Source organism: Trichomycterus rosablanca, chromosome 19 (genome assembly GCF_030014385.1).
Source record: "Trichomycterus rosablanca isolate fTriRos1 chromosome 19, fTriRos1.hap1, whole genome shotgun sequence".
Lineage (NCBI taxonomy): Eukaryota > Metazoa > Chordata > Actinopteri > Siluriformes > Trichomycteridae > Trichomycterus > Trichomycterus rosablanca.
In genome coordinates, this window is record NC_086006.1 from 87501 (window position 1) to 104791 (window position 17291).

At 43.1% G+C, this 17291-nt stretch overlaps 2 protein-coding genes across 2 annotated transcripts in view; one reads left to right on the forward strand and one right to left on the reverse strand.

The window, feature by feature from the left end:
* atp1b2a (ATPase Na+/K+ transporting subunit beta 2a) overlaps positions 1-6101 on the reverse strand; it is an 8280-nt gene extending 2179 nt beyond the window's left edge. Inside the window, exons 1-7 of the mRNA XM_063015031.1 lie at positions 5846-6101; positions 4413-4541; positions 2026-2130; positions 1720-1925; positions 1381-1440; positions 719-814; positions 1-276 (exon numbers count right to left, since the gene is read on the reverse strand). The exon at positions 1-276 is cut by the window's left edge and continues 2179 nt beyond it. Coding sequence (XP_062871101.1) covers positions 112-276; positions 719-814; positions 1381-1440; positions 1720-1925; positions 2026-2130; positions 4413-4541; positions 5846-5972 — 888 coding nt within the window. The 5' untranslated portion in view covers positions 5973-6101 and the 3' untranslated portion in view covers positions 1-111. The remainder of the gene's footprint in view (positions 277-718; positions 815-1380; positions 1441-1719; positions 1926-2025; positions 2131-4412; positions 4542-5845) is intronic.
* A 1096-nt stretch (positions 6102-7197) lies between these two features.
* On the forward strand, positions 7198-17291 carry mogat3a (monoacylglycerol O-acyltransferase 3a). The gene is made up of 7 exons (XM_063015321.1): positions 7198-7565; positions 8414-8592; positions 8670-8874; positions 9906-10080; positions 11238-11437; positions 13714-13793; positions 16211-17291. The coding sequence occupies exons 1-7, from the start codon at positions 7472-7474 to the stop codon at positions 16283-16285; spliced, it is 1008 nt and encodes a 335-aa protein (XP_062871391.1). The 5' UTR covers positions 7198-7471; the 3' UTR covers positions 16286-17291.

The window sequence follows — 17291 nt, forward strand, 5'->3', positions numbered from 1 at the left end:
ACTCAACACTTCAATCTGACCAGTACAAACGTGTGTGTGTGTGTGTGTGTTATAAAGTGTGTGTGTGTGTGTGTGTTATAAAGTGTGTGTGTGTGTGTGTTTCCTGTGTAGCTACATGTTGTTGATGCGAAGTTTAAACGAAACTCTTCCGGCAAACTTGTCGCGCTCGCTGAATTCGGTGATGGTGTTGGAGTTGATTTTACACTCCACGTCAATGTCGGTGTTCAGCGTCACGTTCATGAACTTCACAGCCACCAGAGGCTGTGTGTAGTTCACCTGCACACACACACACACACACACACACACACACACACAAACATACAGTATAACACAGTATAACACAGTACACGTTCACAGTAACCTGTTGTAATTCCTCACCCACCCACCAGAGGTCTCTATTGTTCAATCGCAGTGTTTAAATCACTGATGTAACTACGTTCCCGCTGGATTAAATGTGCAGAATCATCTGGAATCTGAATGTAGATGAAACTCAGGATGTGAGATTTAAGAATTTTTAAATATTAGAGCCCTGTATCAGACCCTCTACCCCATCGAGCTCCCCAAAAAGATCCTCGACCCAACATCTTATTTGATTTACACCCTCCAGGACCAATCACAGAGAAGGATCATCTCAGCCCGTCCAACATTTTATTTATTAATGTTTAAAATATCAAACTGTCAGATTCATTGTTTACAAAAATAAAGGTTAAATTCTTACCTGAGCTCGTTTACCGTAGTACGGATAGTACATCAGATTAAACGTTCCATTGGGAGGAAAATATGAAATATCACCAATCAGATCACCGTCCTCCTTCTACACAACACAAAAACAATCAGGTGTTTGGTGCTGAGCTCCAGTTTCTCTGTCATTTCTACTCCAGACTAAAAGTATTAAGTTAAAAACACAGGCAGCAGAAACAACAACATTTAGAGTCGATACATCCATATTTACATATTTACAAAATAAAAACGACACCGGTCCAATTTTGGTTTACAAGAAATATTGAGATGAAATAGAAAGACGACCTAAAAGTGCATTTCCACAAGAATACAAGTTGCCGGGTAAGCTCTGGTATCCAGGTGGTTGTTAGAATGTCACTGCAGCTACAGTGCTACAGGTGGTTACTAGTGTGTTTCTAATAGTTCCATCAGGTCCAACAGCAGGTACTTTCATTATCTGATTTCACTTCATTATTCTACTGCCTGTGATACCATAGCACTCCACTAATCATGGGGGTAAAGACCTCCATGTACCTGCAGCACATTACCAGACTCTAGGTTCTGTTTAAGTGATGGTTAGATTCAGCTGGTGTGTGTGTGTGTGTGTGTGTGTGTGTGTGTGTGTGAGTGTGTGTGTGTGGGGGGGGAGGGTGTATGTACCTTTGCTCCACAGGTGATATACGGACTCTGTCCATCTTTCCCCGGCAACATACCGATTACCTACAGAACAGAGAATCAACACTTTTACACCAATATCTACTGTGATTGGTCAGTGCTGATTTATGTGCTGTGGTTGGTCAGTGCTGATCTCTGTGCTGTGATTGGTCAGTGCTGATCTCTGTGCTATGATTGGTCAGTGCTGATTTCTGTGCTGTGATTGGTCAGTGCTGATTTCTGTGCTGTGATTGGTCAGTGCTGATGACTGTGCTGTGATTGGTCAGTGCTGTGATTGGTCTGTGCTGTGATTGGTCAGTGCTGATCTCTGTGATCAGTCCGTACCCGGTTGAGTTTTAGGAGTATGCAGGGTTTTCCATCCCTGTATCCGTAGGTGGAGTCAGTGATTCCGGAACATTCCTCCAGCATGGTGCGGTTAAACTGACACGAGCGCTTCGGGTTGTTGCGGACGTGGTTGCTGTCCTCTTGTATGTAGAAATGATCAGGAACACACGCTTCGTTATTCAGCACCTGCTGAGAGTCATTGTACGCTACACACACACACACACACACACACACACACACACACCTACCTCATTCTGGCTACTCTCAGTGAGTGAATGAGTGAGTCAGTACAGATTCGGTACTCACGGATCAGGAAGTTATCGAGAGCCTGTACGTATTTATCCCAGCTCTCTGTCTTCTTTATATCGTACACAATTTCTAAAGCGTCATCTTTAGGTCTAATCATCAGTCCTGCACACACACACACACACACACACACACACAAACACACGCTTCTTGATTAGGGTGTGAAAGCGTATAAAAACACTGCTTGTTTTGACTTACATGTTATACCAGCTGTGACCACAAGGCGGAGATGATTGTAATACCGTTTACATTTAGTGGACACTTTTGTCCAAAGCGATTTACAGTTGTGACCAATTACAGTTCGATCAGGTGACGGTTAAGGGCCTCGCTCAGGGGCCCAACAACGGCAACTTGATACAGTGGTATAGTGGCAGCCTAATGGGTAGAGCTTTGGGCAAGCAATTAGAAAACTGCAGTGGTGTATAAAGTACCTGAAGGCCATACTTGAGTAAAAGTACAAGTATCTTACCAGAAATGTACTTTGATAGGAGTAAAAGTCACCTTTTAGAATATTACTTGAGTAAAAGTCTAAAAGTATCTGATGTTTAATGTACTTAAGTATCAAAAGTAATTTGATATTAAATGTACTTAAGTGTTAAAAGTAGAAGTAAAAGTAAATGCTGTTAGTATAAACAGAAGTCATTTTGAAAAATATGAACATTGTTCTTTTTAGCCTGTAAACCACCTTAACAACCTTTTTCTTCCTTCCATCTGAACACGATTTGTGCCAATTCATGATTATAATCAGCTGTTCACATCACCTATTTAAAATCACATCATTATTTAACCTTATTTAACCTTATTACTAGCCCTAAATTGTCCTGTTCCAACTTTTTAAGAATGCGTTGTCGGCTTAAAATGCTTATGTTTATGTATGTTAAGAATTGTAATGAAGTTGACCAGACAAAACACGAAATATTTTGGGTCCATATAAGATGAAAAAAGAGTTGATGTAAATGTAAAAAAACACTGCATCTATTTTATTTACATTTTTTATACTGTCACATTTTTTATTTAGGTTGTACATTCAAGTCATAGATACTGTATATATCCCAATAACCTAAAACAACTTAATTTTGGCAGAATTAATTTGAAGCAAAATTTTAACAAAACGTGGCACTTTTAGCACTTTAATGATCTGCTCAACTATTAGTTTAAATCGAAATATATGGGTAAAATAAGCTGTATTTAAATAATCTTTTTGGGCTGTATCTACTCCCTGATTGGCGTGTGTTAAATTAAAAAAATATTGGTATTCTTACTTTAAGAAAACACAATTTCTAACTTATGTGTCAACTAGAAGTCATCAGCTGAAAAATCATCCATAATAAGTTGAGTTCTTGTTGAGACCATTAAAGGGTAAAAAGAGCATTTTCCTCAACACCATGAATGTTTCCTCTGTCGGTGTAATTCAGAAGTTATCTGAGGAAATATTTGTCTGTAGGTGAGTTTTTATAAATAATGGACAAGTCTTCACGTCTGCACTGAAGTAATTACGAACTAATTTAGTGAAACGTTTTATTTGTGGTTCAAATGTAATCGAAAATGGTAGCTAGATATCTGAACAATGTTAATGCTAATAATAATAATAATAATAATAAACAATGATGCTCTGGATTTACTTTGTTAATCATTCCTAACTTACATCAGTGTGTTGGACGGGGAGATTCTGAAATGCCGATAGTTCCGAATCTTTGGGTGAACGATGCGCTTCACTCTGTTTGTTTACACATGCGCAATAATGTGTTTAACCACCGATCTAATTTACAAGCGCAGATTCACCAAACCTGCTGCAGTCTGTCACACATCTCACATCGTTCAGCTAAAAAATTAAAAAACGAGTAACGAATTTGCAGTACACAATTTCTTTAGGAAATGTAGTAAAGTAAAAGTGAAAGTTAACGATATTTTTTATATTCCAGTAAAGTACAGATACTCCAAAAAACTACTTAAGTACTGTAACGAAGTATTATTACTTCGCTACTATACACCACTGGAAAACTGTGGGTTTGAATCATGGCTCTGCCATGCAGCCACTGTTGGGCCCTTGAGCAAGGCCCTCAACCCTTAACCGTACTGCACACATATGATATTGACATTTAAAGGCGTTCTTATTCTTGATAGTGGTGCTTGAACCGGCAACTTGATTACTAGTTAAGTACCTTATCCACTGAGCTACCACTGCCTACTATCTACCCATACCAGTGAGTCTCAGATGAGCATTCAGTCTGATACTGGTTTTACTGGTTTACTGTTTTACAGCTTCTCATCATGAGCACCTGAATTACTGACATAAACATGTGGTCAGTGGTTGTTCAGTCATTTTAATCCTGGAGCTTTGCACACACACACCTGTAACACACATGGCAGTGGTTCTGGTTTTGTACCTGGTGTGGTCAGGCGGTCCTGCCAGGTAGGTTTGTAGTCGTCGAGCGTGAGCAGCATGACGTACATGGTGAGGCAGAACATACCGGCCAGAAACGTGTAGAACACCACGTAGAAGAGCAGGATCAGACCTACACACACACACACACACACACACCAATAATCAGACATAAGAACATGATCTTGTGTTTTTCAGTCGCTGTTATCCACGAGCTTCCACACTAAACATTTTCTACTCTAGTTTAAGTAAACAACAGTCCAAGAATTAGTAAAGAGGTGATGAAGGTTTTTAATCGTCATTTGAAGACGGTCAGAGACTCAGATGTTCAAACAGAGGAAGTTCGTTCCACCACTTGAGTGCAAGTACAGAGAAGATCCTTGATGCTCTTCTTTCTCGTCTATTGAAGATCGTAATCTCAGTATTTTGGAGCAAATGTGCTACCTGGTGTCTAAAAAATAGGTTTGTGGCCTGTCCATCAGTTGAGCGAGTCCCAGTCTCCAGTTCAGTCCTGCTAACATGTTAAACCCAAACAGTGAGGGGATCCGGGGGCTCTGTGGTGCTGCAGGGGGGGTGTTAGGCGGGAGTAGATTTGATTTACTTGTCCTCTTAGAGGGAAGGACCTTAATTAATCAGTAAACACATTTTCTACAGGACGGGTCTTTTTAACGGTTTATGTCATGGTCACCAAACCCCGGCTGAACCTCTATGAAGGATTTTTTTTGCTTCTTTTGTCGTCTGTGGTTCCAGAAGCTGGAGAATCTCCACCCAGCAGCACTGAAGCCGATGTGCTGGATCACTGAGGAACCTCAAACCCACCTGAGATATCTGTGATGGCTTCCTTTCATTTCTCACAGTCTGTACATTTACAGTCTAATCCTTTATCTCTCCATATTCACCCCTGCACCCCCCACTCACACACACACACACACACACACACACACGAATCAGTCAATCTTAGTGACGTCATCGACACACACTCAGGGTTATATAACGGATGGATGAGATGGAGATGCGGGAAATCTCGTCGTGTCACGTGAGCAGTTTCTAGGCCATCTAACCCCCCCCCCCCCCACACACACACACACACACACACTCACACACCTCCCCACCCCCAGGTGACCGTGATGCGAGCGCTAACATTTGTGTGTGTGTGTGTGTGTGTGTTTGCGCGCATCCATATGACTGTGTGCGCGCGCTGTTTGTTTCTCGTTGCAGATTTTCCACCATCTGCGATTTTACAGTAATCCGCATCTCCCACACACACACACACACACACACACACACACACACGAGCTCGTGTCCTCCACGAGCACTGGGTACGTGCGCGCGCAGACGCACCGCGCAAACAACCATCGGTTATATGGAATTAATGAAATCCCAGCGCGCGACAGTGTGTGTGTGTGTGTGTGTGTGTGTGTGTGTGTGTGTGCTCACCCCAGCTGCTCGCGGTTCTGCCCAGCAATTGATGAGTCCGCGGGTTCCAGAAATAGTGACTCCATCCTCCTCCTCCGGTCTCCTTCTTCTCCTGCTGCTTCTCCTCCTCCTGCTGCTGCTTGGACATGATGATTCGATCCGCCGGACTATCTGCACCACCGATACTCTGACACCACCGTGTATGTGTGTGTGTGTGTGTGTGTGCGCGATGCCGCAGCGCGCGCTAATCCGGGTCCGTTACTGCGGTAAAGCTCACCGCCGAGATACAGAAGCCCCGCCCAGTCAAACCATGACTGACAGGTGGAACTGACCAATAGCAGAGCACACACACACACACACACACACACACACACACACGGTGATGATGAGCGGGATGTAATTGATGATAAGAGCTGCAACATCACCTGTAGCTCCGCCCACACCAGTTACACCTGTCCACCACAGTTTCATTATCAGACATTATCAGTAATCAAAAGGTCGCTGGTTCAAGCCCCACCACTGCCAAGCTGCCACTGTTGGGCCCCTGAGTAAGGCCCTTAACCCCTTAATTGTTTAAACTGTATCAGTCATAATTGTAAGTTGCTTTGGATAAAATCATCCACTACTGCAAAAATGTTATGTTATGCACTTATAAATATAATGTAATGTTATTTATATTCATCAGCTGTGTTATCCTGGTCAGGGTCACGGCAGACTTGGTTCCACTGAATGGCAGGAATACCCTGGACAGGGTACCAATCACCCTGCAGGGCTTTGGCCACCCTATCAATTCCAGCAGTGATGGCTGTGTTTTATTATTATTATTATTATTATTATTATTATTATCATTATTATTATTATTATTATTATTATTATTATTATTATTATTATCATTATTATTATTATTATTATCATTATTATTATTATTATTATTATTATTATTATTGTTATTATGATTATTATGATTAATATTATTATTATCATAATTATTATTATTATTATTATTATTATTATTATCATTGCTATTAATAATATTATTAGGATTATTATTAGGATTATTATTATTGTTACAATGTTTCTATAATTATTCTTTTGTATTATTTGTTATAATAAATAATAATACATAAATATTTTGTATATTTAATTGAACGGTGTAAATTTGGGAATCATTTTATAGGATAATGAACTTTTTTTCCCTCTGATCTGATTGGATGTTAGTATGTCAGTCAGAGTGGGCGGGTGTTTGAGGTCATAATAAAGAAACCAATCAGAGTAGGTGGGTGTGTTTATGTGGAATGTGGGAGGAGCTTATGGAGTGTTTATTGAGTTTTCAGACTTTCAGGAGCGTCAGTGCTGCTCATTACAGTGCTCGCGCTACACTCTACATTATATACATTATATACATTATATACATTATATACATTATATACATTATATACTATACATTACACTATACATACAGTTCATTAGCACTACACTGTACTGTCATTATACTGCACTGTTCTACTTTACTCACACTCACACACCGCTGTTACTGCTGACGGAGCGCTGGTGCACACGGAAATCACGCGTGGACACAAACTACTGTGTGTGTGTGTGTGTGTGTTTATCACTGTGGTGAGTGGGTTAGTGCGTGGGTGAACAGTGATGAAGGTGGAGTTTGCACCGTTAAATATTCCACTCAGGAGAAGATTACAAACTGCTGCTGTTCTACAGTGGGTTTTCTCCTTCCTCGCTCTCGGTGAGTAACAAACACACCTTCTGCATACACACGCTCTACACACACACCTTCTGTATTCACACATACAATACACACACTGTATACATGCCAATTGTATGTTTGCTGGTTCTAACCCCACTGTTGGGCCCTTGAGCAAGGCCCCTAACCCTCAATTACTTAGGCTGTATACTGTTGGGGTCTCTGGATAAAAAGCTCTGCTACATGTCAAAAATATAAATGTAATGTAAATGTATACACACACACACACACACACTCTTTACCCATGATGACAGAAGTTTGTGCACCCCTGGTTAAAATGTTTTAGATGTAAATAAGTGAGGACGAGATTTAAAGGGAACAGATTTATTCAATCTGACTGTTAATGAAAGAATAAAATATAAATATAAAATGTTGCTGTAACGTTTGTTAACATCACATTTAAGGTGAAAGGTCACAGTAATATTTACACACCACAGGTCACTTCAGTGATGTAACGTACAGCCGGATAATGTGTGTGTAATAAACACACCGCACTGATCAGATAAAAACGTATTTCCACTGTATTATGTTCATTATTTCTTCTTATACTGGTTACATTTATCTGCTACTCAGTTCCACAGCAGGAACCCTAAATGATCCTCGTTTAGATTCAGGATCCAACACTGACCCCAACATGCTGGATCCTCTGAGACGTTTGTGGGCGAGTTTTTGTCCTGTAGTTGTGTTTAAGCAGCCTGAGTAAATCCACTGTTCTAATGTTTTACTATAGTTAGAAACGATGCTTCTCACTCTCTGTGGTTTAGTGGCTTAATGTCGTATATTTTTATATATAATGCTTTATTTTATTGCTATATACTTTCTGTTGGTAGCTCAGTGCTGTCTGGCGCTGTTCGTGCTGCTCTGTCTCAGTGATTGGTGGATCCTGGGGGCGTTCTATGCTGGTTGGCTGTACTTGGACAGGGACACGCCCACCTGTGGAGGTCGGCGGTCCCAGTGGGTCAGAAAATGCAGTGTATGGAAACACTTCAGGGATTATTTCCCCATCATGGTAAGAAACGAACTCTGGCGGGGTAAAAATGTTATGAGGTTAAAGGTCATTAAACGTCGGTGTGTGTGTGTGTGTAGCTGGTGAAGACAGTAGACCTGGACCCGGCCTGTAACTACCTGTTCGGGTTCCATCCTCACGGCGTGCTGGTGGCCGGAGCGTTCGGTAACTTCTGTACTGAAGCCTGCGGGTTCTCGGATCTGTTCCCGGGTCTCACGCCCCACCTGCTCATGCTGCCCTTCTGGTTCAGGGTGCCCTTCTTCAGAGAGTACATCATGAGTGGAGGTCAGACACGCCCAGATGTACACCCACACACACACACAGATACACCCAGATATACACACCCACACACCAACATACACCCACACACACCCAGATATACACATACACCCACACACACTCACATACACCCACACACACAGATACACCCACACACACCCACACACACCCAGATATACACATACACCCACACACACTCACATACACCCACACACACACAGATACACCCACACACACAGATACACACACTCACATACACCCACACACACTCACATACACCCACACACACAGATACACACACTCACATACACCCAGATACAAACACATACACCCACACACACCCAGATACACAGTGTGTGTGTGTGTGTGTGTGTGTGTGTGTGTGTGTGTGTGTAGGTGGTGTAAGAGTGAGTGTAAGTGTGTGTGTGTGTAGGTGGTGAGTGAGTGAGTGAGTGAGTGAGTGAGTGAGTGAGTGAGTGTGTGAGTGTGTGTGTGTGTGTGTGTGTGTGTGTGTGTGTGTGTGTGTGTGTGTGTGTGAGTGAGTGTGTGTGTGTGTGTGTGTGTGTGTGTGTGTGTGTGTAGTCGGAGGTTTTGAAACAGTTGATGTGAATGAACTCTAAACCTGATGATGAAAGAGTGAAGAACAAAAAATCTGGAACACAGTGACACACATACACACACACTGTTACAACACACACACACACACACACTGTTACAACACACACACACACACACTGTTACAACACACACACACACACACTGTTACAACACACACACTGTTACAGTACACACACACTCTCTCTTACTATACACTCTCTGTACCATGAGCAGTTCCTGGATCAGTCCGTCAGTTAGTTTGATGTGTGATCTATAATCAGTAGACTGATCCTGAGTCAGTGAGAGCTGTAGCGCCTCCTCCAGGACTGTGAGGAGCTTCATCATGTTCCTCATGTTCCTCATGTTCTGGATCTCCTGCTTCTCTCTCTCTGATGTAATATTATTATAATATCAGTAATAATCTGACCTCTGACCTGTAGGTTTGGTGTCGAGTGAGAAGGCGAGTTTAAGTTACCTGTTGAGTCGGCCGGGGGGCGGGGCTGTGGCCGTGGTGGCAGTGGGCGGAGCTCCGGAGAGTCTGGAGGCGCGACCTGGAGCGCTAACACTACAACTACTGCAGAGGAAAGGGTTCATCAAAATGGCCCTCAAACACGGGTACCAAACATCAAACACCAACATCAAAGACCAACATCAAACACACCGACATCAAACATGGGTACCAAACATCAAACACCAACATCAAAGACCAACATCAAACACGGGTACCAAACATCAAACACCAACATCAAACACCAACATCAAACACCAACATCAAACACCAACATCAAACACCAACATCAAACACCAATTTCAAACACGGGTACCAAACATCAAACACACGGGTACCAAACATCAAACACACCAACATCAAACACACGGGTACCAAACATCAAACACCAACATCAAACACCAACATCAAGCACCAACATCAAGAACACCAATTTCAAACACGGGTACCAAACATCAGAAACACCAACATCAAACACACGGGTACCCAACATCAAACACCAACATCAAACACCAACATCAAGAACACCAATTTCAAACATGGGTACCAAACATCAAACACACCAACATCAAACACCAACATCAAACACAGGTACCAAACATCAAACACACTGGTACCAAACATCAAACAGACCAACATCAAACACACTGGTACCAAACATCAAACACACCAACATCAAACACACTGGTACCAAACATCAAACACACCAACATCAAACACACTGGTACCAAACATCAAACACACCAACATCAAACACCAACATCGAACACAGGTACCAAACATCAAACACACTGGTACCAAACATCAAACAGACCAACATCAAACACACTGGTACCAAACATCAAACAGACCAACATCAAACACACTGGTACCAAACATCAAACACACCAACATCAAACACACTGGTACCAAACATCAAACACACCAACATCAAACACACTGGTACCAAACATCAAACACACCAACATCAAACACACTGGTACCAAACATCAAACAGACCAACATCAAACACACTGGTACCAAACATCAAACAGACCAACATCAAACACACTGGTACCAAACATCAAACACACCAACATCAAACACACTGGTACCAAACATCAAACACACCAACATCAAACACACTGGTACCAAACATCAAACACACCAACATCAAACACACTGGTACCAAACATCAAACACACCAACATCAAACACACGGGTATGAAAAATGTGTGTTACTCTGTGTTACTGTGTGTGTGTTACTCTGTGTGTGTGTGTGTAGGGCGTGGCTGGTTCCCGTGTTCTCGTTCGGGGAGAACGAGCTCTTTGATCAGATGGAGAACCCGGTAGGTTCCACTCTCCGCCGTGTTCAGGACCGCATGCAAAGGATTATGGGTGTGGCTCTGCCTCTCTTCCATGCCAGAGGAGTGTTTCAGTACAGCTTCGGTCTCTTACCCTACAGAAAACCCATCAGCACTGTGGGTACGATACACACACACACACACGCATCAGCACTGTGGGTACGATACACACACACACACACACATCAGCACTGTGGGTACGATACACACACACACACACGCATCAGCACTGTGGGTACGATACACACACACACACACGCATCAGCACTGTGGGTACGATACACACACACACACACACATCAGCACTGTGGGTACGATACACACACACACACACGCATCAGCACTGTGGGTACGATACACACACACACACACACATCAGCACTGTGGGTACGATACACACACACACACACGCATCAGCACTGTGGGTACGATACACACACACACACACGCATCAGCACTGTGGGTACGATACACACACACACACACACATCAGCACTGTGGGTACGATACACACACACACACACACGCATCAGCACTGTGGGTACGATACACACACACACACACACATCAGCACTGTGGGTACGATACACACACACACACACACACACACACATCAGCACTGTGGGTACGATACACACACACACACACGCATCAGCACTGTGGGTACGATACACACACACACACACACATCAGCACTGTGGGTACGATACACACACACACACACACACACACACATCAGCACTGTGGGTACGATACACACACACACACACACACACACATCAGCACTGTGGGTACGATACACACACACACACACACACACACACACATCAGCACTGTGGGTACGATACACACACACACACACACACACACACATCAGCACTGTGGGTACGATACACACACACACACACACACACACATCAGTACTGTGGGTACGATACACACACACACACACACACACATCAGCACTGTGGGTACGATACACACACACACACACACACACACACACATCAGCACTGTGGGTACGATACACACACACACACACACACACATCAGCACTGTGGGTACGATACACACACACACACACACACACACACATCAGCACTGTGGGTACGATACACACACACACACACACACACATCAGCACTGTGGGTACGATACACACACACACACACACACACATCAGCACTGTGGGTACGATACACACACACACACACACACACATCAGCACTGTGGGTACGATACACACACACACACACACACACACATCAGCACTGTGGGTACGATACACACACACACACACACACACACATCAGCACTGTGGGTACGATACACACACACACACACGCATCAGCACTGTGGGTACGATACACACACACACACACACATCAGCACTGTGGGTACGATACACACACACACACACACACACACATCAGCACTGTGGGTACGATACACACACACACACACACACACACACATCAGCACTGTGGGTACGATACACACACACACACACACACACACATCAGCACTGTGGGTACGATACACACACACACACACACACACACACACATCAGCACTGTGGGTACGATACACACACACACACACACACATCAGCACTGTGGGTACGATACACACAGACACACACACACACACACATCAGCACTGTGGGTACGATACACACACACACACACACACACACATCAGTACTGTGGGTACGATACACACACACACACACATCAGCACTGTGGGTACGATACACACACACACACACACATCAGTACTGTGGGTATGATACACACATACACACACACACACATCAGTACTGTGGGTATGATACACACATACACACACACACACCCATCAGTACTGTGGGTACGATACACACACACACACACACACACACACATCAGTACTGTGGGTATGATACACACACACACACACACACACGCATCAGTACTGTGGGTACGATACACACACACACACACACACACATCAGTACTGTGGGTATGATACACACACACACACACACACACACACACACATCAGTATTGTGGGTACGATACACACACACACACACACATCAGCACTGTGGGTACGATACACACACACACACACGCATCAGCACTGTGGGTACGATACACACACACACACACATCAGCACTGTGGGTACGATACACACACACACACACACATCAGTGCCTGACCTCACAAGTGCCTTTATTACTAAAATGGCACAAATTCCCATAGATACACTTGAAAGTCTTATGGAAAGCCCTTGTAGTTGAGTGGAGACTGTTATAGCTGTAGAAAGGTCAGGTATCCACACGCTTTGGTTATGTAGTGTTTTTGAACTGATTCTGATGTGTGTGTGTGTGTGTGTGTGTGTGTGTGTGTTTGTAGTGGGGCGTCCGATTCGGGTGGATCTGAACCTGTCTCCCACTAAAGCTGATGTCGACTCTCTACACGGCCGCTACATACAGGTCAGTAATGCATCATACATGCAGTGGGAGAACATGCTAAAGTGTTACTGTGGGAGGGTGGAGCTGTGGATGAGGGAACAGTAAAATAAATAAAGTACATTTACATTTTCAGCATTTACCAGATGCTTTTATCCAAAGCGACTTACAGTTGTGACAGTAGAATTATGGATGTGTGTAAATATAAAGATCTGAGCTTTATCACAGCGGTGAGATGTGACACCAGCGTGTGATGGAGCGACGCTGAGAGGAACCTGATGGAGAGGAACCTGAACCTGATGCGCCGCCGAGAGGATCTGTGATGATGGTTCTGGGTCTGAGTGACGTTACTATAGATCAGACAGATACAGAGGGGTTTGGATGCTGGGGAGACTCTGGAGACTGAGGACACTTAGAAGTCTGTGAACACTAGGGAGACATTGGAGATCAGGGACACTGGGGCGACTAGGGACTCCTGGGAGCATTGGGAGACTGGAGACACTGAGGACACCGGGGAGATTTGGGGGCCTGTGGACACTAGGGAGACATGTAAGGCTGAGGACATCCGGGACACTGAGGGAAGATTAAGGACGACGGGCAGTCTCTGAAGACTGAGGACACTTGTGAGACTGGAGAAGCTAAGGACACTGGCAGGATTTATGTGACTGGGGACACCAGGAAGACTCAGGAGAAACAGATGATAAAGGACACTAAAGAGACAATGGCAGGTCTGTGGACACTAGGGAGACTTGAGATGCTGAGGACATCAGGGACACTGGGGAGATTTGGGAGAGTGATTGTTCTGGAATATTAGTAAGTGATTGTAGCGCCTTTAGCAGCAACAGCTTCAGTATAAAAGCGTCTGATGAGACTTTGACGTCACTGATGAGGAACCGCCACCGTTCACTCTTACAGAATTTAGCCACAATGAAGCTGGACAGCATGAACGCATCATCTCAGTGGGGTTCAAGTCCCCCTCGTCCCCCCGAAACCTTCATTTGATCAAATCTGAGACCTAGAGAGGTGGAACTGCTCTCCTAACGTACATCACTGTCTCGTTGCAACTCTTCAGACCGTGGACCGAAGACCAAACGTTCCTCGTCAGGATTCTGTGACAGAGAGCAGAATTCATGATAAGCTGCCTGAGCTCTGAAGCAGCAGAGCATCACGCGTCCACCATCACGTTTCACTGTTGTTAGTGTGGAGTGCAGAACAGTGAGAAGATCAGCAGAAGGAATCAGAGTGGAGCAGGTGTCCTGATAATTAAGCACAGACTGAGCTCTCCTGGAGCTCTAACCTACAGACGGGGTTTAGTCATCCTGGAAAAGAACATTCCCATCAAAATAGAGATGCTGCGTTGTATCGATCAGGTGATCAGTCAGAATCCAAACCCACCATGTAGATGCGCATCCGAGCCTCAACACCACGACACACCGGGTGTTTATAAACCAAAACATCAAAGCTCTTGTTTTAAATGAATGTAGAATGTTGAGTGATAATGTTGTGTTTGATAATGTTGTGGTGTTTGATAATGTTGTGGTGTTTGATAATGTTGTGTTTGATAATGTTGTGGTGTTTGATAATGTTGTGTTTGATAATGTTGTGGTGTTTGATAATGTTGTGGTGTTTGATAATGTTGTGTTTGATAATGTTGTGGTGTTTGATAATGTTGTGTTTGATAATGTTGTGGTGTTTGATAATGTTGTGGTGTTTGATAATGTTGTGTTTGATAATGTTGTGGTGTTTGATAATGTTGTGGTGTTTGATAATGTTGTGGTGTTTGATAATGTTGTGTTTGATAATGTTGTGGTGTTTGATAATGTTGTGTTTGATAATGTTGTGGTGTTTGATAATGTTGTGGTGTTTGATAATGTTGTGGTGTTTGATAATGTTGTGGTGGTTGATAATGTTGTGGTATTTGATAATGTTGTGGTGTTTGATAATGTTGTGGTATTTGATAATGTTGTGGTGTTTGATGTGGAGTGTTTGGTAATGTTGTGGTGTTTGGTAATGTTGTGGTGTTTGATATGGAGTGTTTGATAATGTTGTGGTATTTGATAATGGGGTGTTTGATAATGTGGTGTTTGATGTGGAGTGTTTGATAATGTTGTGGTATTTGATAATGTTGTGGTGTTTGGTAATGTTGTGGTGTTTGATGTGGAGTGTTTGATAATGTTGTGGTGTTTGGTAATGTTGTGGTGTTTGATGTGGAGTGTTTGATAATGTGGTGTTTGATGTGGAGTGTTTGATAATGTTGTGGTATTTGATAATGTGGTGTTTGATAATGTGGTGTTTGATGTGGAGTGTTTGATAATGTTGTGGTATTTGATAATGTTGTGGTGTTTGGTAATGTTGTGGTGTTTGATAATGTTGTGGTGTTTGATAATGTTGTGGTGTTTGATGTGGAGTGTTTGATTATGTTGTGGTGTTTGTGTCTGTAGGGTCTGATGGAGGTGTTTGAAGAGAACAAGGAGAAATATGGAATCAGTAAGGAGAAACATCTCACATTCATCTGAATCCAAAACATCCATCATCCACCCCTCACCCCCCCCCTTCCACACCTCTGTTACATCCACCACGAAGTGTGTGTGTGTGTGTGTGTGCGTGTGCGTGTGCGTGTGCGTGTGTGTGTGTGTGTGTAAATCCAGCAGAACTGTTGTTTTTTGTCCACTAGAGGGCAGAACTGCACTATAACACCTCATCACTATTAATCCCAGAGTCCGGTCATGTTCCAAACCCAAGTTAGAACCGAGACTTCTTTCAGTATATTAATTCTGGACTGTTTATTATAGTAGTATGGTCAGGGATGCGGATCCTTCTGGAGCAGCTCAGAGATTCATACAGATTCAGAAAATCTATCAACTTTAATTGACAGCGTTTGTGAATCTCAGAAAAGATCCCGGATCAGTTTATTAAGGAACTTTGTTAAGTTTGTAAATAATTTCCAACCATTTAGCAAAAAAAAATCATTTAAATTTAAATGAAATAAAAATTAACAATATTAAAATAAAACTGCGAAATAATCATGCGTTGTTAATAAGTCACGTTTATTTCTGACGTTCAGAGGAAGCGTGTGGCAGCCAGCTTTAATTTTTATAGTGCTCAGATTTAAACCTGACATGTGAACATGAAGCTGAAAATGTTCCTTCATGGTTCCTGAGAGCTCCCAGCACCCTGGTCCACCTGGTGATTAGTACTGGTTCTGTTGAACTGTTGGGGACAGAAGTTCTCAGGAGAACCAGGATTGGGCAGTTCTGTTCTCAGAAGTTCTGATGAGGAAACATGAATGATGAGGATGTGCAGTGTGAGCTTGTATCAGACTGGGGGGTGGGGGGGGGGGGGTGATTGAGATGATGATGATGATGGTGTGATTGGTCAGTGGTGTTTTTAATCATACAGTGGTGGTGTTTATACTGGATCTGATCAGTTTATTACTCTGTTACAGCTACGTTTCTGTTATAGAGCCGCATTTTTATTCTTTACATTTACGGTACAGAGCAGAAAATAAAATCTAGAACTGAA